At 34.9% G+C, this 26,335-nt stretch overlaps 1 protein-coding gene, 1 long non-coding RNA gene and 1 pseudogene across 2 annotated transcripts; all 3 read right to left on the reverse strand.

Annotated features, from left to right (window-relative positions):
• Positions 1-650: 650 nt before the first annotated feature.
• Positions 651-7,818, reverse strand: LOC113759546 (annotated as a pseudogene).
• Positions 7,819-14,521: 6,703 nt separating this feature from the next.
• On the reverse strand, positions 14,522-15,815 carry LOC113763729. Its single transcript, XR_003467388.1, has 3 exons — positions 15,746-15,815; positions 15,564-15,610; positions 14,522-14,588 (listed from the first exon to the last, which is right to left on the reverse strand). It is a non-coding gene; the product is annotated as an uncharacterized LOC113763729 (long non-coding RNA).
• Positions 15,816-15,877: 62 nt separating this feature from the next.
• On the reverse strand, positions 15,878-18,870 carry LOC113759549 (putative disease resistance protein RGA3). Its single transcript, XM_027302121.1, has 2 exons — positions 16,065-18,870; positions 15,878-15,981 (listed from the first exon to the last, which is right to left on the reverse strand). Exons 1-2 carry the CDS (start codon positions 18,868-18,870, stop codon positions 15,878-15,880), a joined length of 2,910 nt encoding a protein of 969 aa, XP_027157922.1.
• Between the last annotated feature and the right edge of the window lie 7,465 nt (positions 18,871-26,335).

Genomic DNA, 26,335 nt, shown 5'->3' on the forward strand with positions numbered 1-26,335 from the left:
ATCGCATTTTGTAGAAACTTTAATGAGCCACACTATCCTATTTTGCTGTTTCACTCGACACTGGTCTTCAAAATCTGACCGTAATAAATCCTTCACTTTTTGATGACTTTATGGATCACACACTAAAGGATTCCGACAAGGTTTCTGGGGATATTGATTGTTTGGAAGCTTGAAGATTGCCTGAAAGTTTGAAAAGTTTTGAAACTTTTTGAACTTTTGAGTTCTCCCACCAAGGGAAGCATAGCTCTCTTTTCTAGAGAGAAGGGGCCCTACTAGAGAGAGGAAGTCCTGGCATTTCTTATTACTAGTTGTTACAGTAAATTTAGCATGCATATATGCCTTTTGTCAAAATTCAATCATTTCAAAATCTAGAAGGGAACTTCCAAAATATTTTTCTTTTTCCCCCTCTTGGCTTTGTATTCAGAATCAGATTGTGTTCAATTAGTTGGAATTTGGCTTTGGAGTTAAAAGGGATTTCCATTTTTTCCTAGGTATTCCACAGCTTGCATACCAAAAGCACAGAGGCGGAAGAAAACCTATGATTAAATCATACAACAGGCTTGTAAGAAAGTGCCCACTTTGAAAAAATGAAAAGTTGAATTTCCTATTTTCAAATTTACATGCAAAAAATGAAAAATGACATGCAAGAAATAGTCTACTATTTCGCCATGTTTCACAGTTTATGAGAAAAATATTACAAATAAATCCACATAAATGGTGGGAATAATAACTCAAATATGGTGGGACAAATAAACATATAGGGTGACCCCTGCCAGCTGAGATAACTAGCTGGTTTATTTAATTTAATAGTTTGAATACAATAGTAAATCAATGCCATAGCTCAGATACTGACTAAATTTTTCTCCCTGAAGAATTCAACAGCATCTTTTAGGCTGACCTCCAAAGGAGTGAATTGAACTCCCAACCTTTTTGCCTTCTCATTGGAGGCTCTGTAGTTTGGGCTGATAAGGTTGGTATTGTTTGACATTCTGCTGTATGCGGGACAATACACAATTATGGCAAACATAAATAAAGCTTAGGTAATGAAAATGCAAATGTAAATTCAAATGCTTGAAAATCTACTGGACAATTGCCTCATATCTACTGTAAATTGTGCCTTTTTTACGAAGTTTCAAAAGACCTTTTAAAAGATAACTTTAGTTGTGATATGAATGAAATTTATTTTTTTCTAAAAAAAAGCCTAAAACGGAATTTCTATTTTGGAGACAAAGCCAATTTGGTGATATATCCTAGTCCAAAGAAGACCATCTTCTAGAAATCAACCTGAGAAAGAGCTCATTTTTTATGGAACATGAGACCAAAAGAAAAAAAAAAAGAAGGCAGAAAATTTAGGATTTAGTGTCCTTTAAAAGAGAGTATAAAAATATGTGATACATTTTGGACGTATACAAGGCCATCAGCAAAAGCCTGTAAAGACCTAAACAAGGAAAACAAGACTTACTTATCAGGAAATTGGTGAGTTGGGTAATGCTCATGCAAAATCTTGATGATCTGAGAGGCATTTGCACATCTTTCAACCAGACAATATCTTCCACTTGCAGAAGGGGTTTCAAGGGCAAGAACATGTGCATAGGCAACATCTCTAACATCAACCCAGCTACATGTTGCCTTAGGAAATGGTTCAACCCCTGCATTTGGCACCTAAGATCTTTAAACACATTTTTTTGCAGGCTCTTCAGCAAACATAAGTGAAACTCTGCATACAATTAAATACAATGTTGTTTGCCATGAAAAGAGTCAAATTTAGAGGCCATGGCCTGCCTTCCAGAAGAAATGTGTGGTATGTACTACTTTGTTCTGTTTTAGTATCAGCAAAGCCACAGAGGGGAGGGAGATGTGAGGAATGAACTAGTTGAGACAATTCAGATAATTGGTGAATAATAATAAAGATTAATCCCGACAATCTTCTAGTTAATCTGTCCCTGGAATTTCTCAGATTTAGAGTTAGGTTTCTCTTTCAAAGGATAGTTTATTTATTTTCTTCCAAAAAGGATCAATTACTAGACAAAAGAATAAACTACAGGCATGATAATACTAGTTGTCTCGTACTTAAGAGTGTTAAATGGTGAGAGCTGAAGAAACTTGTCCCTTCACTCTCATCCAGATAGAAAAACAGAATTTATTCCTGTTGTTTTGTTCCAGAGAGTGAAATAGTAATCAATTCCTGAAATTTGTTTCTTGCCATTGTTGTACAAAGTGGCTATTTGGGTCGAAGGAGTCATGGCGAATTGAAAGAATAATAAACAAGCTTTAGCAAGTAAAGTTTGTACAACAAAAACAGTGACTACTCCTAACAAATTTTTCCTCACAATTACCACCCAAAAATTTCTTTTCCTTCCTGTTAATCACATAGAACCTCAATGTTGTTGAAAGGAAGATGCACACAACGTGAATTTCAGATGAAAGATTGTACTGCAAACCTTTAAAACATCATAAGCTGGTCAGAGTTTATAGCTTGATATATCAGTTCACATTCTGACCTATGTCTGTCAATCATGTGATTAGCCAGCAGTGCCTTGAAATGTTATTAGTCATAAGTTTTTTGTTCTACTGTAACAAAGAAAGTTGTGGTGCATAATAAAGCTATAACTAACATAGATGGAAGAGTCAGTTAGACAATGATTACTAAGGTGATTCAATAAATTTTGAAACAAACCCTTTAATAGGTTGAGGAACAAAACGGCGCTCGAATTAATAGATGGCTGCAAGAGAGGACCAATGACCAATCCTGGATGAATTGTGATTGTGTGTCAATGCCATGCTCCTTTGCAAATTTCAATGCAGCATTCTCGGCCATGGTTTTTGAAAGTTCATACCAAGACTATCAACACCAAAAAATCAGTAAATGTTGGTAAGATGGTAGCAGAAAGTAATTAGATTTGTAAACTTTAAGAAGTAACATTATAAATTTATACAAATTTGACAAAACCAGTAGCTAACAACAGTTGGAACTATTATTGCTGTGGCTACAGACCACAGAGTGAAAGTATCCACATTTCCTAGGACAAGCTATGCTCTAAGTGAATAAGTAGATTTCTCAAGGATCCTAGCAATGGTGTAAACTTTTTATATTCAAGGAATGATGCAAAGCACCAGAGTGTCGACATATCCTGATCATCTGATCTCTTAATCCACAAGTTAACAGCAAAACTACAAGGGACCTTGACACTTGAACACATAGAGCCATATTCATGATATTATAGCAGAAGTTCCCTTTCAACCGACCAACCAAATATTGCTCATCTAGGTGTGTATTCTCAGACAATAATATAGAGTTTGATAATGCAAGAGATGCATAATTGAGTAGGAAAACTTTCATATTGCTCTTTCCTCGACTATTCCACACTACATTATTAATTTTTCGTTAAAGTTAAGTTGTTACTTAGATAGAAGGAAAGAAATGGACTGACCATTCTGGTTACAAAAATATCCTTCTTTTTGCCTATTAAAGTACCACCAAGTCATGAAGATCCTAACTTAATTATCTCCACAGCTGGGCTAACTCCTCATATGTGTTCCAATAACAAGTTAAAACTAAAGAATTCCAGCATTCCGTATTAGATTTTGCTGGAAGAAGACGGACAATATATGTACCTTTTGGTCCTCACAGTATGATGGATCGGAAAACCAACTTTCATCAACTACCACATCCTCCTTTAATTCTCTGTTTTTTGAAACTACAACCATAGAGGATGTTATAACTACTCTTTTGACAGAAGAAGAATTTGCACATGACCGCAGCACATTCAGTGTTCCGCTTACTGCAGGTTCCAGTAGTTCTGCTTATGAAATCAAACCAAGTTAAAAAGGAAGTCATTACCAGTCATAAGTAAGACTATGCTTTTAACCTGCAAAAAACTTATCATTCGGGTATTATGTTTGAGAATTTCACCACAAATGCTGTAAACCTACAGCTTTAGTTACTTAGCTAAAGGATGCATATAGTTGTCTTATCTCCTCTTGCTGCTAAAATAAGGTCTCAGGTCCTTTATTGTTGTTTTTTCCCGAATTTTTTGAGCTTTCACTGGGTGACAGGAACTTGAGACCAATAGAGGAACAACTGAAATAAGTCTCAGATGTGGTCACCAATTAAACCGTTTGCTACCAAATATCAGCCAATGAAATTCTGTTCTGGCTTGAACAGGACAGACAGAGAAAATAGAAAAGGAGTAGCTCCCATAAATCCTGCGAACAGATTTTAGCGTGAACACATAATGCATGTTGCAATTTCTTTTAGTGTCTGTGAGTCAACCTTGTTCATTGAAATGACTAAAATCAAAGTTCTACGAAGTTACTTAAATAAAAATCCATAAACACAATTAGAGAAACAGACAAGGATAGGTGTACTACGTAAAATTTTAAGGCACAATCATTAATAGAAGTTAATCAACTTACAAATGAAGATACATTTATTTTGCAGATGCTCGAACATATATTGTAGTTTCTATAGGCTTCTTATTCATGGTGATATCGGCACCCAAAAACTATGGCTCTATACTGACTGAATAATTAGTTGGTCAAAGCAGCGATTCATTTGCTCCAGGACAAGCTTGTAGCTTGCTCTATAACCTTACCCTGACTGACCCACCCCAATGTTTCGAAAACTGGATCGGATCGATCGGTTCGATCGATTCAATCGCGAACCGATCATGTCTCCGATCCGGTTCAATTACAAAGCTAAAGAATTAATTGAACCAGTCAAAACCGATCAAGAACTTAAAAAAATCGAAGGTTCAATCGATTTTTATTAAGTATTTATTTTCTAAAATAAATATTTTAGTTTTATTCAAAAATTTTAATACTAAAATGAATAAAAAATTATTAAAACTTTGAACCGGAGTTGAATCGGTTGAATCGATTGAACCGTGAACCGAAAGATTTTTCGGTTCACTCTCCGGTCCGGGTTTAAAAACATTGACTTACCCAGGAAAATAGTTAGTCGACCCAATCTACGGCCCAATTGTGGACCATATGCTATGTTTATGGCTCTTAATGTTTTTATTCCATAACGTTGCACCCTTTGAATTGTTTCTCTGAAGTACCAACAGAGAAACATCATTTCCTAAGGCAAATGTTTTAAACATCATTTGATCATTTTATAGAAACATCATGTAAACTGATTAAAGAGAGACAAAAGCACATAACACACGACAGTCTTTTTGTGAATGACCTGCAGGAACAGAATAGTTTTGTATGTACCAAATGTAAAGAAATATTCTTCAGGTGTTAGACCTGCTTGCTTCATTAATCTCTTCCATTTGGTTAATATAAGAATAAGTAGAGCTGTAGAATTGGAAACATTTGATTCTAACTCTTTTTTATTTTACAGTTGTAACATTGTCATAAATCATATATAGAGGAATAGACTATAACCCAAAAAAGCCAGTAAAAATGCAACAGAGGAAGATACTAAAAGAAGTCGTACAATTATAAATCAGAAAATATGCTACGATTTTCAAACTTCACTAGATAAATAGCAGATTTTGTAGACAGTAGAGAATTTTCAATCTTGTAAAGCAAATGTACCTCTGGATTGCTAAATGAAAGTTTGATTGAAGATGCAGTATGGAAAACCCCTTCACATCCCTCGACTATTGGATCAAACGATCCCTCTTCTAGTAAGTTTGCCGAGTACAACTGAAGCCTTTCTTTAGCTCCATCAAGTGATATCAAATGTTGTGTCCTTTCCGGATCATCTGTGTCATGACTGCATCAGTAGAATGTTCAGACAGCTATAATCAAAACCATGCCGCCAACAGGAGACCGCCTTGGTTTTCACTATGGTCAAAACTCAAGAAGAAATGGACTTAAGAGTAATAATAAACGAATCTCAAAGCAATGATAAATTTGACTAGCTAAAGGCAATTGGGGAAAAGCGAAAAGAAATTGACGGGCAACATAATATGACCACAATAATATCATAGCCCTATGATTTCTGGTTTTGAGATGCGTACATTTGTAACTTTCTTGATAACAATTAATTCTTGAGATAATTATCAGAGGGACAATTGTATGCCATCTACCACTATTTTTATAACAAACTCAGTCCTTCAGAAGAAGGATATAGATTCGATAGGGTAAAGATTTTTTAGTATAACTTGATCTTTGTATCTGGAGCATGAAACATTACTGTTAAGGTATACATTATATAGTTTCAGCTACTCAAATATCAATTAGGTTGGTCCACATCAATTTTTTTTTTTTTTTTGCAAGTGATTTTTTTTTTTTGAGCAAACAGAACTTGGGGAGCATTTACTAGCAGTTGTTGCAAGAATATCATCTGGAGCTACAAAACAATTTCACACTGCAGAGTTGAATAAAAATGTTGGGCAAATTACATATAATGCTCCTGTGGCTTTGTTTGTTGCCACATGACCCTTCTAACATTTTAAAATATCCAATTCACCCACTATGATTTATGTAAAGCGGAAACTTGATGGAGAATATCCTATGTAATGTCGTTAATTGAAATACCATTAGCATTTTTACTTAAATGCTAAATCAATCGACGATTTAATTACCTTATATAAAAGTATAAGGGGATTATGTGGATAAATATAAAAATCACAGGAGGGATAAAGTAGGCATTTATACAAACTATAAGGGAATTACATTGAAATTAAGACTTTATCACACACGCTTTTAGAGCGTGTTTGGTATAAATGTCGTAACTAATTGTGCATTCCATCATTTTCCGCTTTACATATAACTATGGGGGGTTATGTGACTATTTTGAAATCTTAAGGGGACCATCTAGCATTATATAAAATCACCCTAAAATATTGTTATAAGTAATTTACCCTAAAATGTTAGATTCCAGGAGCAATTAAACAACAATCAGAACAGGGCATCAAAAACTGCACAAGCCACTTAGATAGTTGATCAAGAATAAAAACTGGACTAACTGGCATCTCGAACAGAACCTTTAACAGTATAACCGCGCTCGAGCAGCAGCTTCACCAGCCATGAAACTGTGTAACCCGAAGCTCCCGTTGTTGGATCCTTAATCCAACATTGGACTTATATGTGAATAATTATGTATTGCAAACTGTCAATTAGGGTTAAACCCAATTAAAGTGATCAAATATAGTTTGGGTTTAATGTATCTAATAGGATGTGGGCCCTTTTATGTGTAGAAACTTATGGGCTCCTATTTCAATGATGGGCTGAAATAGGGCTCCAAAGGTAACAGGAATGTTACCTATAAATAGGGTTATGGTCCCCAGGTCACAGGTATCGTTTTAGTTGTCGTATTCCCTAATACCACAAAATACCTCTTCCCTGATATCCCATCGTCAGGAAAGATACCAGAGAGAAACTAAAGGCCTCTCTCAAAGGATCGGTGAATACCTGTTGACCTGGAAGGCCACCCCAAATCTCTAGGGATTCAAGTATCAAGTTTATCAATATGGATTCAGGTACGCTTCCGCTATTTTACAGTTAATGTATTTCTTAATAATCGCCATATAGATCTTGGGTTCAAAGGTGATGGTTTTCACCAGTGGTTAGATTTAGATAACCACCCTAACAAGTGGTATCAGAGCCCATATGGTTGATTATTAGGAAATAATTTGGATTTAGTTATTTACAGTAAATTTGTACGGCTGATTTAGTGATTTGCAAGCCTTGGTTGCTGATGGTTGATAATTGGATCCCTTTTATAATTGCCGACGGCTGATTGAGAACCCACGCATGCTTTTGGTTTTTCGGCCTCTGATTCATTAAAAAAAAAAAAAAAGGGAATCCGTGGGTTCTGCTCCCATGTTGGATGAGTCTTCATACGGTTTTTATGTTCATGAATGCTTGCGTAATCAATAGGCATGAACTGCTAGTCTGATGCAATTTATGTGCTTGTGTCTTCGGTCAAATTCATGGTCAGAACTGTGATGCTTTTGGCCTTCGGTCAAATTCTTCCAACAATCTCAATGCTTTTGAGACATAAGTCTTCATACGATTGTTTGAAATTGTTTACTTAAAACATGAATCAAGTGATGATGTAAGCTAATTTGTCTTCTGGCCACGGGAAGTCCTTTGTCCTTTCCTCCACCATTATGGACAAGTTAGTTTTTATTTCATGTTAACAATTTTTAGTTCACAGTTGTTGTCCCCTACTTTGACTTTTGAGTTTTGAAGATTATATTAACAATTCATGCCTGATTCTTGGCTAATGGGATAAGTATTGTTCGGACTTATTCTGAGCAAATTTGTTGAAATATATATATGTGGCTATATTTGGACTTTGGTTGTTATTTTTGTTTTGTTTGGCTTGATTCCTTGTTTAAGAATAGATTTCCATATATATGTATGTTAAGGAAATTAGGGTTTTCTTCAATTTAAGTAAACCCTAATAAAGTTAAATAGGACATTTAAACCCTATAAAATCCATATGTATGGCCCATTAAATGTGTAATTTTTATAAAGTACTTATGGATTTCAAGAAAAATTTTGGGCTTGGATGTTAATTTTGGGTCAAATTATGGATATGGACCTTTGGTCCAATAAGTCATGATTTAATTTAATTAATTTGACCATGTTTGACCACGTTTTGACCAAAGTTGACCAAAGTTGACTTTGATCAAAATTTTTGTTTTATTTGGATAATTTTAAATTTGAATATTGGTATGATTATATATATTTTGGAATAAATTAATTGAAATAATATGCCACCAAAGTGACCTCTATTATGGAAATTAATTTATTTTAAAATATAATTAGTTGGGCACTAGTAATTTTATGAATATTGATCGGCCCAAAGGAAGGTCAATATTTAATGAAATTACATGTGTACTTGTGGTAATAAATGCGTGATAATTATTTGGATTTTACATGTGATTTATAAATTGGCCCAAAGGAAAATTTATTTTCGACATGTTATTATTATCAGCATTTATTACTGCACCAAGATATCACTCACTAGTTAATATTTTTGTCCAAAGACGAAATATTAATGGAATATCGGTATCTTGAGATGGGACTACCATTATTTAAATTTATTATTGTTTTGATTTATGTGAGCTTGTTTTAATTATGTTATGTTTTCTGTTCAGTTGCGAATGATCTTACAAATATTACTTCCAATATCAATAATATTCCTATGCTGAATGGCACAAATTTCAAGTCCTGGAAAGAAAATCTCTTGATAGTACTTGGAGTAATGGATCTCGACCTTGCGTTAAGGAATGATTCACCCCCACCTCTTACAGATCAGAGTACCTCTGATGAAAAGAGAAATAATGAGAGGTGGGAGAGATCAAATCGCTTGTGTCTGATGATCATTAAAAAGGCCGTTCCAAAAGCATTCAGGGGAACAATGTCAGAAACGACTGTAACCGCTAAAGAGTTCCTTCAGGACATTGAAAAAAGGTTTGTCAAGAACGAAAAGGCTGAAGTTAGTACGCTCTTGACACGCCTTGTTTCAATGAAATATAGTAATTTGGTTTGTTCTGAGGTTAATTTAACTTCGGTACCTAGACACACATGGTGGTTAGATTCTGGTGCAACAACTCACATCAGTGTGTCTATGCAGGGTTGCCTGAATTGCCGAAAGCCTAATGATAGTGAAAGATATATCTACGTGGGCGATGGCAAAACAGTTCAAGTTGAGGCAATTGGAGTTTTTAGATTATTGTTAAAGACCGGATTTTATTTGGATCTCAATGAGACATTTGTTGTACCGTCTTTTAGACGGAATTTAATTTCTATTTCTGCTTTGGACAAATTTGGTTATTTTTGTTCATTTGGAAATGGAAAATTTGAATTGTTTCATGATTCAAAATTGGTTGGTTCTGGTTCTTTAATGCACTACGATAATCTATATTTAATTGACACAATTACCTCATTTAATGAATCTCTGCATTTGAGTACTAGAGGAGTTAAAAGAAAATTAGCCAATGAGAATTCAGCTGCATTATGGCACAAGAGATTGGGACATATCTCCAAACGGAGAATGGAAAGGCTTGTGTCAAATGAAATTCTCGGCCCCTTGAATTTTACAGATTTTGATGATTGCATTAACTGTATAAAAGGGAAACAAACCAATCAAAGGAGATTTGAAGCCAATAGGTCCTCAGACGTCTTAGAACTTATACATACAGATATTTGTGGACCATTTCCTACATCTGCATGGAATGGTCAACAATATTTTATAACGTTCATAGACGATTTTTCAAGATATGGCTACATATATCTCATTTCTGAAAAGTCACAGTCACTGGACGTGTTCAAAAATTTTAAAGCTGAAGTTGAGAATCAACTCAACAAAAGAATTAAAAGCGTCAGATCTGACCGTGGTGGTGAGTACTATGGTAGATATGACGGTTCAGGTGAACAACGTCCAGGACCATTTGCTAAATACCTAGAGGAATGCGGTATCGTTCCACAGTACACTATGCCGGGTTCACCCACTATGAATGGTGTAGCTGAAAGACGAAATAGAACGCTTAAGGATATGGTAAGGAGTATGATATGTCATTCTACCTTACCAGAGTCACTCTGGGGTGAAGCACTTAAGACTGCAGCATATATCCTTAATAGAGTTCCAACTAAAGCAACTATCAAAACCCCTTATGAGCTTTGGACAGGGAAAAAACCCAGTTTAAAGCATATGCATGTTTGGGGGTGTCCAGTTGAGGCAAGGCCTTACAGGCCTAATGAAAAGAAACTGGACTCAAGAACGATTAGTTGTTATTTTGTTGGATGCTCTGAAAGATCCAGAGGTTACAAGTTTTATGATCCCACAGCCAAATCAATTTTTGAGACAGCAAATGCTCGGTTCTTTGAGGATGTCGAGTTTGGGGGAGAAAATACAGTAAGGGACATTGTCTTTAAAGAGGAATATATTAATATTCCCACAGGTGTCATTGATCTTGTTTTGGACCCTATTCCTGAACAAGATCATGACATAACAAATCAAGACAATGTCGAAGAACAAACTGTTATAGAAGAACAAACTCTTCCTCTCCAAGAACCAGTGCCATTAAGAAGATCCACTAGAGAAAGGAGAAGTGCAGTGCCAGATGATTACATTGTTTTTCTCCAAGAACATGAGGATGACATTGGATTGATGGAAGATGATCCAATCAACTTCCGTCAAGCCATAGAAAGTTCAAATTCTCAAAAGTGGATCGATGCCATGAATGAGGAGATTAAATCCATCAAGGACAATGATGTTTGGGATCTTGTCCCATTGCCAGAAGGTGCGAAACCCATTGGTTGTAAATGGATATTTAAAATTAAAAGGGATTCGAAAGGCAATGTGGAAAGATTCAAAGCTCGCCTTGTCGCTAAGGGATTTACACAAAAAGAAGGTATCGACTATAAAGAAACCTTCTCTCCAGTCTCTTCAAAGGATTCTTTTAGAATTATCATGGCATTAGTGGCACATTTCGATCTTGAGTTACATCAGATGGATGTAAAGACAGCGTTTCTCAATGGTAACATTGATGAGACAATTTATATGGTGCAACCAGAAAACTTTGTATCAGGAGATCCAAAGAATATGGTTTGCAAACTTAAAAATTCCATCTATGGGCTCAAACAAGCGTCTCGACAATGGTATTTCAAATTTCATCAAGTGATCATCTCATTTGGTTTCGAGATGAATTTAGTGGATGATTGTATATACCATAAGTTCTGTGGGAGCAAATATATTTTTCTGGTATTGTATGTTGATGATATTTTGCTTGCCAGCAACGATATTGGTCTATTGCATGAAACCAAGAAATTTCTAACTAAGAATTTTGAGATGAAAGATCTTGGTGATGCATCTTTTGTGTTAGGCATACAGATACACCGTGATCGCTCTCGGGGTATTTTAGGACTATCACAAAAGGGCTATATCGAAAAGGTTCTCAAAAGGTATGGCATGCAAAATTGTAAACCAGGTGACACTCCAGTGGCTAAAGGAGACAAATTTAGTCTTGAGCAGTGTCCCAAGAATGCTTTTGAGGAAAGAGAGATGCAAAAGATTCCTTATGCCTCAGCAGTAGGGAGTCTAATGTATGCTCAAGTATGTACGCGTCCGGATATTGCGTACATTACTGGGATGTTGGGTAGATATTTGAGTAATCCTGAATTAGATCATTGGAAAGCAACCAAACGGGTCTTACGGTATCTACAGAAAACAAAAGACTACATGCTCACGTATCGGAAGTCAGATGAGTTGGAGATCATTGGGTATACTGATTCCGATTATGCTGGATGCAAAGATACTATGAAGTCAACGTCAGGCTATGTCTACTTGTTGGCTGGAGGTGCCATATCCTGGAAGAGTGCTAAACAGTCCCTCATAGCATCTTCCACTATGGCTGCAGAGTTTATAGCTTGTTATGAGGCATCCAATCAGGGAATTTGGCTGCGAAATTTCGTCACAGGATTACGTGTAGTGGATGGCATTGAAAGACCACTCAAATTATTCTGTGACAATAAGTCAGCAGTCTTATATTCCAATAACAATAGGAGCTCGACCAAATCTAAACATATAGATATCAAGTTCCTGACTGTTAAAGAAAGAGTGCAGAATGGACAGTTATCAATAGAGCACATCGGGACAAACTCCATGGTTGCGGATCCGCTTACTAAGGGATTGCCACCCAAAATGTTTCATGAGCATACTGCTCATATGGGTGTCGTATTAAATGATGTATAGTTTTAGTGGGAGTTTGTTATTTTAAATGCTCTTATGATATTTTTCAGTTATTAAGGATTTAAGGATATTTTATGCATAAATAAAGTTTGGATTTATTTGCACTCTAATTTTGGTATGGTTTGATCTCATAAAATTTAAGGTGGACCAGTTGGAAATAGGCATGTTTTGGTCACATTACATGAAATTTTCATGCTACACATCCACATCATAATTCATGTCATTCAATTGCATTGATATATGTGACCATTGATGGGTCGAGTTACGAAATTGTAACAAAGGCCGCTTTGATCCTATATTGGTGTAATTGATGGACCGAATTGGTTGCAGATACATTGTGATAATGACAGTAAAGTTGAGCTCATACGGTTAATTGCAAAATATAATTATAAGGTTACACATATAGTCCAAGTGGGAGATTGTTGGATCCTTAATCCAACATTGGACTTATATGTGAATAATTATGTATTGCAAACGTCAATTAACGGTTAAACCCAATTAAAGTGATCAATATAGTTTGGGTTTATGTATCTAATAGGATGTGGGCCCTTTTATGTGTGTAAACTTATGGGCTCCTATTTCATGATGGCTGAAATAGGGCTCCAAAGTACCGTAGGAATGTTACCTATAATAGGGTTATGGTCCCAGGTCACAGGTATCGTTTTAGTTGTCGTATTTCGTATACCACAAATACCTTCCCTGATATCCCATCGTCAGGAAAGATACCAGAGAGAAACTAAGGCTCTCTCAAAGGATCGGTGAATACCTGTTGACCTGGAAGGCCACCCAAATCTCTAGGGAATTCAAGTATCAAGTTTATCAATATGGATTCAGGTACGCTTCCGCAATTTTCTTGTTAATTTATTTCTTAATAATCGCCATATAGATCTTGGGTTCAATAGGTGATGGTTTTCACCAATGGTTAAATTTAGATAACCACCCTAACAGGTATTGCCTACAACATAAGAAAAGATGCCATTAGATCAGAAACTGCACAAAAATTGAATGCAGCAAAAGAAAAAGCATTACAGGAATGCTGAATTGTACCTAAACCGTCTCCATACAAAGGAGGAGAAACATTCCTTTTGGGAGTGCCTTGATGGATCTATTTGAAGCTAGAAAGCCCTCGCCTAGCAAACAGACCATCATTTTTGCAAGTGCCAAGAATGTGCAGGTACTTATCTGATCACCATATAACAGGAAACCATGATAGCTGGAGACTTTTGTTCCGATGTATCTGTTACCATATAAAGAAAAGATCATAAATTGAAAAACAATTAAAAATAAAAGCAGACACAGAAAATAAGATGGTTGTCAAATACTTTGCCAAACAACACAAAATTGTGATCACCTTTTTCCCAAGTAATGAAAGATAGATTTTAGCATTTGTTCCTATAGCATAAATAGCAACAGATACCAAAGCTCCAACAGGTAACTGGTCAATGGCCTTGAGCTAATTTCAGAACAAATTAAGGACCAAAGTATGTTCACAATCATTACTTTAAAGGCTAACAATCTCCCAGTACTGCTACAATTTTTTTCAAAGAACATGACATAGGATCAAAAGCATGTTCACAATAATGCTAAGTTCAGAATCCCAATGTAAAACATGGTGGGTTAAGCTTACGTTATGAAGTGCCTTCTTTGACAGGTAAAAGAAATCAGCATTTTTGAGTAAAAAAGCTCTTAGTTTCAGCTAATAAGTGGAATTCCTCAACTGAAAACTTTGCATCACTGATCACTGCTTGAAAATATTTTCACTTTGCTCATTGAACTACAAATCTTTTACCAGAAAGACATGCTCAAGTATCTATAATTTTATGACTCACCAAGCTTCTCCATGGTCATTCTCATGCAGAGCATTCTTATGGCTTAAAAACTATCACTTTACTGGTTGGCTACATTTATTGTCGGCCATTACAATCTGGCAAACACATTGCTCATGTCAAAATTTCAAACCATAAACTGGATATGGCATACTCTTGGCTGAATACATAAATGTTAAAAGAAATGAGAAACTCAAAACCCTCTGCCTTTGAGTAATGCTATTATTTCTCTATCTAATAATTTGTTTGAGCAAAAGGCACGATTTTAGTAGTCCAAAACTTTCACTACTGAATATATGTCCAGAACTAAATTAACAATTAACTGAAATAATCGACAATGCAATTAAAAATACAGATAGAGATAAAAAATCAGTCTACAACGTATGTACTAAGTGCTTAAACAAAGTCGAAAGAAAATAAGATGAAAAAATTTGATAAAAAAATACATGATTGGATATGCAGAAAAAACTAGCCTAATTCATAGCACTGAATTGGGAAAGTTTATGCTATCCATAAAAAAGTGCAAACAACTAGTGGTGCGATGGTTAGAAAAGATTTACCGCTGTCAATACAAAGAAAATATTTTTAAGGAGAAAGAAATATAGATGGATAGAACAAGCACAAATTATTTGACAAAACTGTGTAGTAGTAGTACAGAGGAGTACCAGGTAGCTTTAATTCGGGAAACCGATTATTTATCAACTTCAAATGTAGATTTTGGGAATGTGGAATACCGAGTAGCTTTAATTGGGAAATACTGATTAACCTTTGATTTGGTGTAATGAATTGCAATTTCTGGAATGTGGGAGATCTATTTTCCTTTGAGTAATGCTATTATTTCTCTAAGTCGACTAATTTGTTTGAGCAAAAGGCAAGACTTTACTAGTCCAAAGCTTTCACTACTGAATATAAGTCCAGAACTAAATTAATAATTAACTGAAATAATTGACAATGCAATTAAAAGTACAGATAGAGATAAAAGATTAGTCTACAACGAATATCCAAAGCAGAAAGAAAATAAGATGAAAAAAATTGATCATAAATACATGACTGGATATGCTGAAAAAACTAACCTAATTCACAGCACCGAATTGGGAAAGTTTATGCTACCCACTAAAAACTGCAAAAAAAACAAGTGGTGCAGTGGTTAGAAAAGGTTTACCGCTGTCAATACAAGAAAAGATTTTAAGGGGAAAGAAATATAATTTAATTTAATTGAAAAAAACTGTGTATTAGCAGCAGTACAGAAGAATACCTAGTAGCTTTTAATGGGGAAACTGACATTATTTACGAGCTTCAAATGGAGATTAGCTGCCCATCAATGAAAATAAAGGCAATGTGGGAGATCTTGGACCACTCAGAATTGGGGTCGGTGATACTGCTGCTGCTATTTGGATTGCATCTTTCCTTTAGAAGGGGACAGTTCGTAAACTGCAGCTCTCTTAGTCTGGTGAGGCTTTTCATAGATTGGTGAGAGGGTAAATTCTCTAGCTTTTCACAATTGAAGAGTTGGAGGTCTTCAAGTGAGGAAAGCTTCCCAAACCAATCGGGCAATGATTTTACTCCAAAACCACCTAGTCCAAGAATTGTTAGGGCAGAGAGGTGCTGAAGTTGCTCGGGCAGAGATTCCCAATGAGGCCATCCATACAAACCTAATTTTGAAAGGGAGGGGAAGTAGGGGTGTGGTGGTGGGAGAGCATCAAAGAGGTCTACGAAGGAATGCAGCTCTGTGGTGGTTTCTGAGAATGGTCCGACGTATAATTCTCTCAAGGTTGTAAGAGAACAAAGCTTCCCCTTGGGCAAGTCGGTTAATTTCTTACACTCTTCTATGTCCAGGTAAGAGAGAGAAGATGTTCGGGTTAAATCAATTGGGAAGGAGATAAGATTGGGGCAATGGAGTACAAGCAATGTCTCAAGAGGAAGAAGAGAAGGACAATTACCAGAGGAGGAGAAGGGTGAAGTGGAATCCCACTCTGACTCAAATATTTGGGGGATGGACAAGTGGGTCAACCTATAGCAAAAGAAAATCCTTAATTTTTGCAAGGCAGTGAGGTATTTGCGTCCCTTGGGGATTGAAATTGACTCGAGCGAGTCGCACCCACCAACATTTAATACCTCTAGGGACTCAAGGCCAACCAAATGTTGAGGACCATTATTGTCAATACAAGTGTGCTCAGCTACTGATTGGTAATTTGGTCCTTTTGAAGTTTGAGGAACATCAAATGAAAAATCCGAGAATTGGGTCAAATCACCACAATCTCTTAATTCGAGATTTGCAAGCTTGGGATTGTTTTGGAATAACATATTTGGTAGTTTGGTGAGTCCAGTCACACTCTCAACGGAAAGTCTAGTGAGAGTGCTGACTCCACTACAAATATATGTCATTAATGCTGATCCATTTTGGGTTTTCTTGATGTTCAATTCCTTAAGATGTGGAAAATGACTTGGAAAAGTGGCTAATTGAGGGCAATCAATAATCCTTACCGTATGAAGGACCGGAAACACTACCATTGTCCCATCATGAACTGTTGCTTCCGTCCATTCCCTCAAATTTTGCATATTTTCTAGAATGAGATCTTCAAGTGCTGGAAACAAGTTTAGGGGCCTTTGACTGGTCCTGCCACTATGCACGCCTGATCTGCTATAAAAAGAAGGGCCTATACTTGTTACGCAGTCAAGTCCTTCCAAGTGAAGAGATTTGAGGAAGGGCATGTTTCCAAGAGTTGGTAACTCTTTGCAGTTTTTGCAATTTTGCAATTCGAATTTCACCAATCTCCCAAGTTCTCCGATCCATGTCGAAAGTTTATCACCAAAAAATCTTTCAATTATCAAACCTTTCAAATTTTGGTGAGCTTGCAAGCCTTCCAACACTTGATTGTATTCACTATCATTATTTCTTGAATTATCTATTTCATTCCATAGTAATTTTAACTCATCAATGTTTGGCTTCCCAATCAGATTTGCAGACTCAGCTTCTTTCTTGCTTTTCACTAATTCAAGATTACGTAACTCAAGTTGTCCACTGAGATTCTTCAAATTCCTCAATTCTCCAATTTGTCGACCTCTTTCTTCACCAATATTGAAAAATGGCAAAGTTTGGAGAAACTGCAACTGTCCGATCTCAAAAGGCATAATATCACTTGATTTATCCTCAGAGAAAAAGTCAAAATGCCTTAAATTCACCAAATTCTTGAAATTCTTAGGAAACTTTTTCAATGAGCGATAATAATATTTAACTCTTAATGTCTGCAAATTGTAAAGTTGACACAGAGACTCCGGCAATATTTTGATTGAAGTCCCTAACAAAGCAAGATATCGCAAATGAGTTAGCTTGCCAATTGATTTAGGAAGCTCTTCGACACTCGATGCCCTTAACTTCAAAACTCGCAACATAAAAAATGACATCTCCCTGTCATTAAGTGATTTGTTTCCTTGCAAAAACAATGTCGTAATATGCTTGAAACTTTCAGTGGAAGGAAATGGCATTTCTTTTTCACTTCTCTCCAGTGCAAGATACTGAATAGAAGACGTTTCCATAAGAACACTACCAGACTCTGTCAACCTTAAAGTTTTGGAATTGGAAATGGATTGCACCATGTCATGCACAAGATCATGCATTTTGCAATTCAAAACATTCCCATAATCATCCTTCTCTGCCTCTTGAAATAAGTTACTATCCAACAAAATGGTAAAATACCTGTTACCAACTTCCTCCATATGTATATCGTTTCTTGGATTTGAATGAAGAAATCCTTCTGCTGCCCAAAGTTGGATTAATTCATTCCTTTCCATTTGAAAATCCTTGGGAAAAATTGAACAATATGCAAAACACTTTTTAAGAGAAGGATATGGGAGATGATCAAAACTCAACTTCAAAATTTCTTTGACGTAACTATTTTCATCTCCGCCTAAACTTTGAAGCCCACTCTCTAAGCTTTGCCATTCATCTGGTCCCTTGTTGTGCAGCATGCCACCGAGAACACTTGCAGCCAATGGTAAGCCTCGGCATCTTTGCGCAATCTTCAACCCTATATCTTGCAGCCCATCCTGCACTTCCCCACCACAAAATGCATTTTCTTTGAGAATGCGCCAACATTGATCATCTGATAATTGTTTCAAGGAATAACTCTGAGGAGAAGAAATTCTGGTGATGTCTACCACCTGTTGCTCACGAGTGGTTACGAGAATCCAACTCCCCATGGCTTGGCTAGTACCTTTCAGAGACCCAAGAAAATCATTCCATAGCATGGACTCCTTATTCCACACATCATCCAAGACCAGTAGGTATTTTTTACCGTCCAATAATGCCATAAGCTGCTTGACTCTGGCTTCCCTATCCTTAGCTTCAGGCTCTTGACCTTGCAGTGATTGTAGAATCATTCCAAACAGCCTATTCGCAATGAAATCCTCCGAAACACACACCCATATTCTTTTGTCAAAATGTTTTTCAATCTCTGGATCATTGAAAACTTTTCGAGCCAAAGTGGTCTTCCCGATACCGCCCACCCTACTATAGGGAGAACGGAGATAGTTTCATTATTATTCGTGGCAGTCAATTGTGTTACTATTGCTGAGACATCATTATCTCTTCCAACAAAACTCGCATCAACAGTAACAGAGTCAGTCTCTCTGTTTATAAATCCTGCTCCACTGGGAGGAGAAAGAGTAGGTGCAGTCTGTGACTGGAGGCTAAAATTCCTTGCTTCTTCATTGATTCTTTTCAAATCCATACTGATTTTCTGAATTTTGTTGGCCATTTTGCAACGAAATGCAATTGGATTGGAGAGTGAGAAGAAGAAGCATACCTTCCTCTTCATTTGGTTTTGGATCTCAACTTTACGTCGGAGCATTTCATAGTTGATGTCATCCAGCAGATTACCAACATCGAAAGCCACAGCTTCAAGCTCCTTCAACCAAAGTTTCACGGACTCTTCAGTCACCTGTTTTTTCTCCGCATCATGAAGGACAGCCTGGATTCGAGTCAATGTTGTCTTCAGCTTCTCCAGATCTTTCTTGAAGCCTACAAACAGGGCAATTTGTTCTGAAGCCAAGTTTATTGCCTTCTCCACTAGAACTTGTACCGTGGGGCCAAGCAATGCATCCGCCATCAGGTCTGTATCTGAGAGTAAGAGAGAATTTGATAGTTTTAAGAGTGTGGAATGGAACCGGGCAATTTGCAACTTTGAAGGTGAGAAAGAGATGAAACCAAAAGTTTACAAGTTTGAATATATTCTTCTTTCTGGAATCGCAGCAGTAAAAAGGAAAATGAAAAGCAACACGCGACAGACAGGAAAGGCATTAGCAACCCACCATTATCACGGAAGGTTTGGATTGTTAGGAGACCCAATCCAAAGAAATTGATAGAAAATTGCTAGCAAATTATTTTGTAAAGCAGAAGACATTTGAGACTGTAATCACAAATAGATCAAAAGCTGATATACCATCCATCTTCATCCTAACGGAGCAAATGCGTGTAGATAAAAACGATTTTCTATGTGGAATCACCAATTTTATTCAGCGTTAAACCAAATGCAAAAACTAGAAAAAGGATGACATTGGTTCAATAATAATAGAAGGTTTCATCTTCTCGTGAGCAAAAACCATCATAATTAGTACCATTAGGTAACTACTATTATAGTGCTAGCGGAAATATATTGCAAACAACAGTAGTGCTTTTGAATTGGAGATTATTTGTAATAACACAGTAGTGCTTTTTTATGAAATGATACATGTAAGATTAAAAAAAAATGATAGGAAATTATATGTATGATATAAGTTGAATAAATTTTAAAATTTTTTGGCAAAATAGCAATTACAACTTTAATTATTAAGTGTAATGCAAAATAAATTACTATGAGTCTGAATCTTCTTAGACTAGGGGGAAGGAAAAAAATTTCTGAGTACAGTTATACCAGAGTAAGCATATGAAATAAAATAAAAAAGAAAAGAAATATATAACGTCCCAGAAATTAATTTTCTCCGCTAGCTAGACTATCACCTTGCATTTGAGAGTATTATTTGGTTAAAATTATGCATGCAAATTATTCCATAATATATCATGCATTAAACAAGATAATTTGAACAATTCTCGAAACAACTATCACTTGTTTTTGCCACATTAAAAGTATCACATTTCAAAATAAAATGAGCAATGCGAATGTACCAAACAGACTGGAGGGTTTGAATAAACCTTAAGCCTTAACATGAACAACATCAGAAGCACTTTTACCAAAAACAGAAAAAGATAAAAAAAAATACAGAAGAACTTTCAATTTTTACCATAAACGCTTGACTTTTCCACAGTGAATCTAAAATACCATTTTATCATTAGCTCTAAATTGAGAAAATACCTCATTAAAATTAATCTCTAGTGCACCCGGTTATGAGTTCTACTTTTTTCGACTTTTTTTACATCTTGAAATCCTTGGCACCTCCAAAACAGTTAATTAGTTCATTAGTTGAAGAAACTCAGTGCCATTGCACAATTAAAGTATAACATCAATTGAATTGTTTTTTGTGTGTTTTTTGTCAGTTGTGGTTCTAAATCTAGAGGAGGGCATCAGAAATTGGATGGGTTAATCCTGATTTGAAATCTAAATTGATTGGTTTTGTGGGGAGTTGTAGTTATTTTTGTGATTATTAAGCTTTGATATGGATGCCTTCAAAATTGTTTTGAAGGGATTATTTGGGCACGCCTAAGCTGTAATCATGAATAAAGCGAAAAGAAAGTACTCAACAATTTGCATGTTGACTCAAACTTTAGTTTCTTTTAATTTCACCATTTTTATAAAGGAAATTTATCATTCAATTTGTTTGAATAGACATTATTTGCCAAATTTTATTTTCATGCATCATTAACACATTTTTTTCTCACATACATCACATTAAAAAAGTGCTACTGTATTCTTTTTTCAAAAAAATTATCCCAAATAATCTATTATCCAAACACACTAATTGTTTTTTATCATACAACCATTTTAGGTACCTACAACTGTGTTGGCATGTTTCCATTCTATTATCAATACCAAATATCATAAAAATATACTCTACTTTTTCATAACTTTATTATCATTAATTGATAACAATTTTCATATTCTCATAAACATATTGTATTTTATTACTTTTTAACATAAAAGTCAAAATTTCATAAAAGTTTCACCCACGTCTTCGTAGAAATAACACCTCTCCATAGTTGAGGGTCAAATTATTCAAAGCTTTAACTTTTCAAACCACTATTTCAAATTATTCGGAGTTGAGAGAAGTGAAAGGAAATGATTGTCAAACTTGTTACTTCTACAAGTGTGCCCTTACATTAAAAAAGTCTTTTAAAGTAGATAATTGTAACAAAACTGACAGCTTTAGATTTAAACATCTTTAGTTTATTTGTTTTCAATAGGTAACTAAAATAATAATGGACTCTCTTAGGAAGATATGAATCATAATCTCTCATCCTTCTTATCTAGGATTGGGAGATATTATTGAAGCCGGGTAATTCTGAAGGATTATTGAAATCCTATAATTACCCAAATAATCGAGTAAAGGATCAAGAATAACTTATTGTGCGATACATTCTACACATTCTTGTTCGATTAAGTATCAAATGATGGATTTTATCTGATCTAAGTATACAAAAAGCACAATCAAGTATCTAGTAAACAACTGATACATGTGAAATTTTAGATTTCATTCATTAAGCAATTATGGAAATTCATAAGACAAAAAGGAATTCCATCATATACCCCACGTCAATGCACCCATAATATGAAGAAACTATGAATGAAAGGGAAGATTACCTGATCTTGAAGCAAGAAGATGGGATAGCTTCTGTATTTTCTTGCTAGCAGCGTCGAACGATTGTTGTGAAGCCAAGGAAGAGTGAGATGAATTTTTTATTGAGTGGGGTTTTACAGGGAAGCTAGGTGCGATCGAAAATTGAAGTTTTTCTGAGGAATTAAGTGATTGAAATGGCAAGTCCACAAATTGGTGGTGGTTTCAACTTTTCTCTTGGTAATTAAATTGAAGTTGAAGCTTTTCAATAGTCTTTTCCTCTGAGAGAGCAAATGCTGCAAGAAGGGATAATAAAAGCGGGATGAAAAGGAAGAAAAGATTCCAAAGGCAATCATTTCTATGCTTTCCTTAGTGTTTGCTTTTAGCCTTTTCCTTGCTTGTTAGAAATTGATTGGTATCTATTCTTGTAGTGGCTTGAGGTTTACCGCTTTTGTAGACGAAAGTAATAACACTGCAATCTACATTAATGGCATCCGAATTTACTTTATTCCAAAGGTTATTTAGTCTAAATTTTTCTATTTCGGTCCCATGGATTCTTATGCTTTCTTGTGGCACGAAATGAGTTAAAGTTCTTGTTCCAATTTGAAGGGTCACCCTGTTATTCTGTACCAACAGCCATAAAAATTCTTTGGCTTAATTCAATAAAAATATCCTAATCCTTTAGGTGAAAGATATGCAAGAGTATATATAGTATCTGCAATTATGTATGGAAAATCATGTAACCACTTTAAGGGTAACTCTAAGTTGGTGTAATGTACCATAATATTCTTGTATGTGAGATATCTTAGTTACAAATCATCCCTTTTTGAACTCCATGAAACCAAAAAAGAAGGAAAAAAAAAAGAGGATGTATATTACTATCGAAACAGTGAGAAAACACCACATTGCATTTGAATCTATGCTCATTCCAATTTGAGGATTCTCTTCATGGGATAAATGGAGGAGAATATATTTTTATTCAAATTTAATGGCAATTCTTGTACTAGCAAGCATTTTCTAATAAAGTATCTCCAACATTTTTTTTTCAATTCGAACTTCTATTTTAATCTGTAATTTTTCCCTAATAGGTTACAGAATTCCATTTTGAATAATTTAACTGCTCCCTTAAATTACTTTCTCCCTTAATGTGCATGACAAATATTTTCTTATTTGCTCCTACCATGTCCCCAAACTTTTACCCACATTTTGAGCTAATATGATAATATCTAAATTTCTTCGGTGGATTATCTTAATAAGTTTCGTGTGTTAAAAGGCGAACCTTCCTTCAGATTTGCAGGTATTTGATGTCATTGCGTCCATTTAGGGGCTGACTTTGATGCACAAATGTGACTTTTATGCACAAAATTAAAATACATTTACATTTGTTAATTTAATGCAGGCTGATGCATCTTTGCCTTTATTGTTGTTTAATGTGAACAATAAGTTGGTGATTGTAAACGTAGCATTTGTTCACAGAACACAAGAAAAAGTAAAAATGTGGCAGGCCTCGCATATGAATAGTGCATGTTATAGTCATTTATCAGTTTAGTATCTAAGATTATTGTTTTAGTGTCTAGATTATCTCATGCGATCGGTATTCAATTGCTAAGTCCCTATTTTTCCGTTTTGTATTTGCACTATGGAAGGGTGATTTTTAGATTTGACACTAAAAGTTAAAAAAAATGTTTTAGATATGTTGTCTTTTCACGTCATCAACTTTTTCAAAGATGGATTTTTTTTTTGTTTAAGAGGAGAATTTAAACCTTATAGGGGGGAAGGGGGAAAGAGAAGGTCCCTAGAATTGATTCAGGAATCTCATCGTTATTTGACTAATGTTCTCAAGACCCCGTCTATCAACTTATTCTTTCATTGAAAATAAAATAGCTAATTAGATTATTCATTGCATAAGAAATAACTAGACATGGCACTTTTGGATATGATGACACAACATTAACATGACTTGAAAAAAACTTGATTGAAACACAACATAAAAAAATTAGTCTCCTAGTTGGGTAATAAAATGGATATTTTTAGATCAACCCATGAGTTGATATGACTAACCAATTAGTAACTTGTTAAAAGATAAGAATTGACACGTAAATCCCAACCTGCCGTGTCTTATAAACTAAATCATCAGCCACATTAAGGACTTCTATTTTTATGTTATATTATTATTGTTATAGTCTTGATAGTGTACTACTATTATTTAACTATTTTTCATGTTTGGGATTCTTATTAATTTCTTTGGGTTCTTTAGAAATCACACCAAATTTTTCTTTTTTTATGACAATAATAAGACTATCTATTTATAAACTACTAGATGGTATACAAGTCTTGACCACAACATTAATTATCTAATAAAATATTAATTTCTAAATAATGAAACTACTATTACTTAACTTTAATAAAACTACTAAATATTTGACTTGAATCTAACAAAACTACTAAACATTTAAGCTTTTTTCCCCTAGAGAGGAACTGCTTGAAGAAGCAATAAGATAAGGCAAGTGAAACGGAAGAAAAGATTCCCAAAAAAAGGGACCGTGTAACATACAGCAAAGACAGTCTATTCTTTACTTTTCTTACTTTGTTCTTTATTTCTATCTTTTTTTCATTACTTGTTATAAGTTGATTGGGATTTATTCTTGTACTAACTTGTGGTTAACCGCTCTTGTAGATGAAAAGTAATGCTGCAAATCCAAAGTGATTTACTTTATTCCAAAGGTTTTCCTCTCTTTACCCTATTCCAAAATTTTCTCTTTCGGTTTCTTGGATTCTTATGCTTCCTTGTGGCATGAAATGAATTGAAATTCTTGTCCCTATTTGAAATTCTTATTTGGTATCAAAAGCAATGCTCCAAAATCTTCCAGATAAAAGCTATGCAAGGATATAGTATCAGCAAAATATTAGTGCAATAGACTTTTTTTTTTTTTTGCACTATTAATGCAATAGATTACTTTGCCTTAATTCAATTAGATCTGAAAGATTATATAGCCATTGTAAGCTAGACCCTGAATTTGGACCCCCTAAATAAGTGCAATGAAGGTAACTCTAACTTGGTGTGATATCTTAACTACAAATCGTCCCATTTTGAATATTCCTATGAAAACAGTGAGACAGCACCACACAATCTACAAGCCACATTACAATCTGCAGGTGATAGACCTTAAAATTGTTCCTGACCTTTTTTTTATTCACATTATATTCTTATTCTTTTAATAGAATTGAATCTATGCTCATTCCAATTTGAGGTTTATCCTCATGGAATAAATGGAGCTGAATATATGCTTATTAAATTCAATGGCAATTCTCCATTAGCAAGCATTTTCTAGTACATATCTCCAATATTTTTAATCGAAATTCTACTTTAATATAAAATTTCCCCCAATTAGGTTACAGAATTCCATTTTTAAGGAAATATTAGCCTCACAATTGGGTATCAAAATGGGCATTATTGGATCAACTCATAGGTTAACACGATTAACCTATTAGTAACTTATTAAAAATTTAAAGCTGACACATTAACTCCAACATATAATACGTCACGCTTATAACTCAAATGATCGGCCATATCAAGAACTCTTATTTTACATTATATTATTATTGTTATCATCATTAGAGTATATTACTTTTATTATACTATTTTTTATGTTTGGGATTCTTATTTCTTTGGGTTCCTTTAGAAATCATACAAAAAATTTCTACTTGGCCCTCCCATATTTACACCAAAATTCTATGGATTTCCTCCTAAATTTACAGTAAAAAATTGTCTAATTTAGACTTTCTTGCTAAATAGACTACAAGAGCCAAAGGCTAGAGGTAATTTGCACCAAAATTTTCAAAAAATTAATTTTTTCAAAAAGAAAAGGCGCTGATTGTTCTCCCTTATATATTTATTTACTCCAAAAAAATTTTATTTTTCATCCCATCATATATTGTCTTGATAGTAGTTTAGACTATTTATTCCATGAGGATAAACCTCAAATTGGCTCTCCCATATTTACACCAAAATTCTATGAATTTCCTCCTAAACTTACAGTGAAAAATTGTCTAATTCGGGCTTTCTTGCTAAATAGCA

Source organism: Coffea eugenioides, chromosome 2, assembly GCF_003713205.1.
Source record: "Coffea eugenioides isolate CCC68of chromosome 2, Ceug_1.0, whole genome shotgun sequence".
NCBI classification, from domain to species: domain Eukaryota; kingdom Viridiplantae; phylum Streptophyta; class Magnoliopsida; order Gentianales; family Rubiaceae; genus Coffea; species Coffea eugenioides.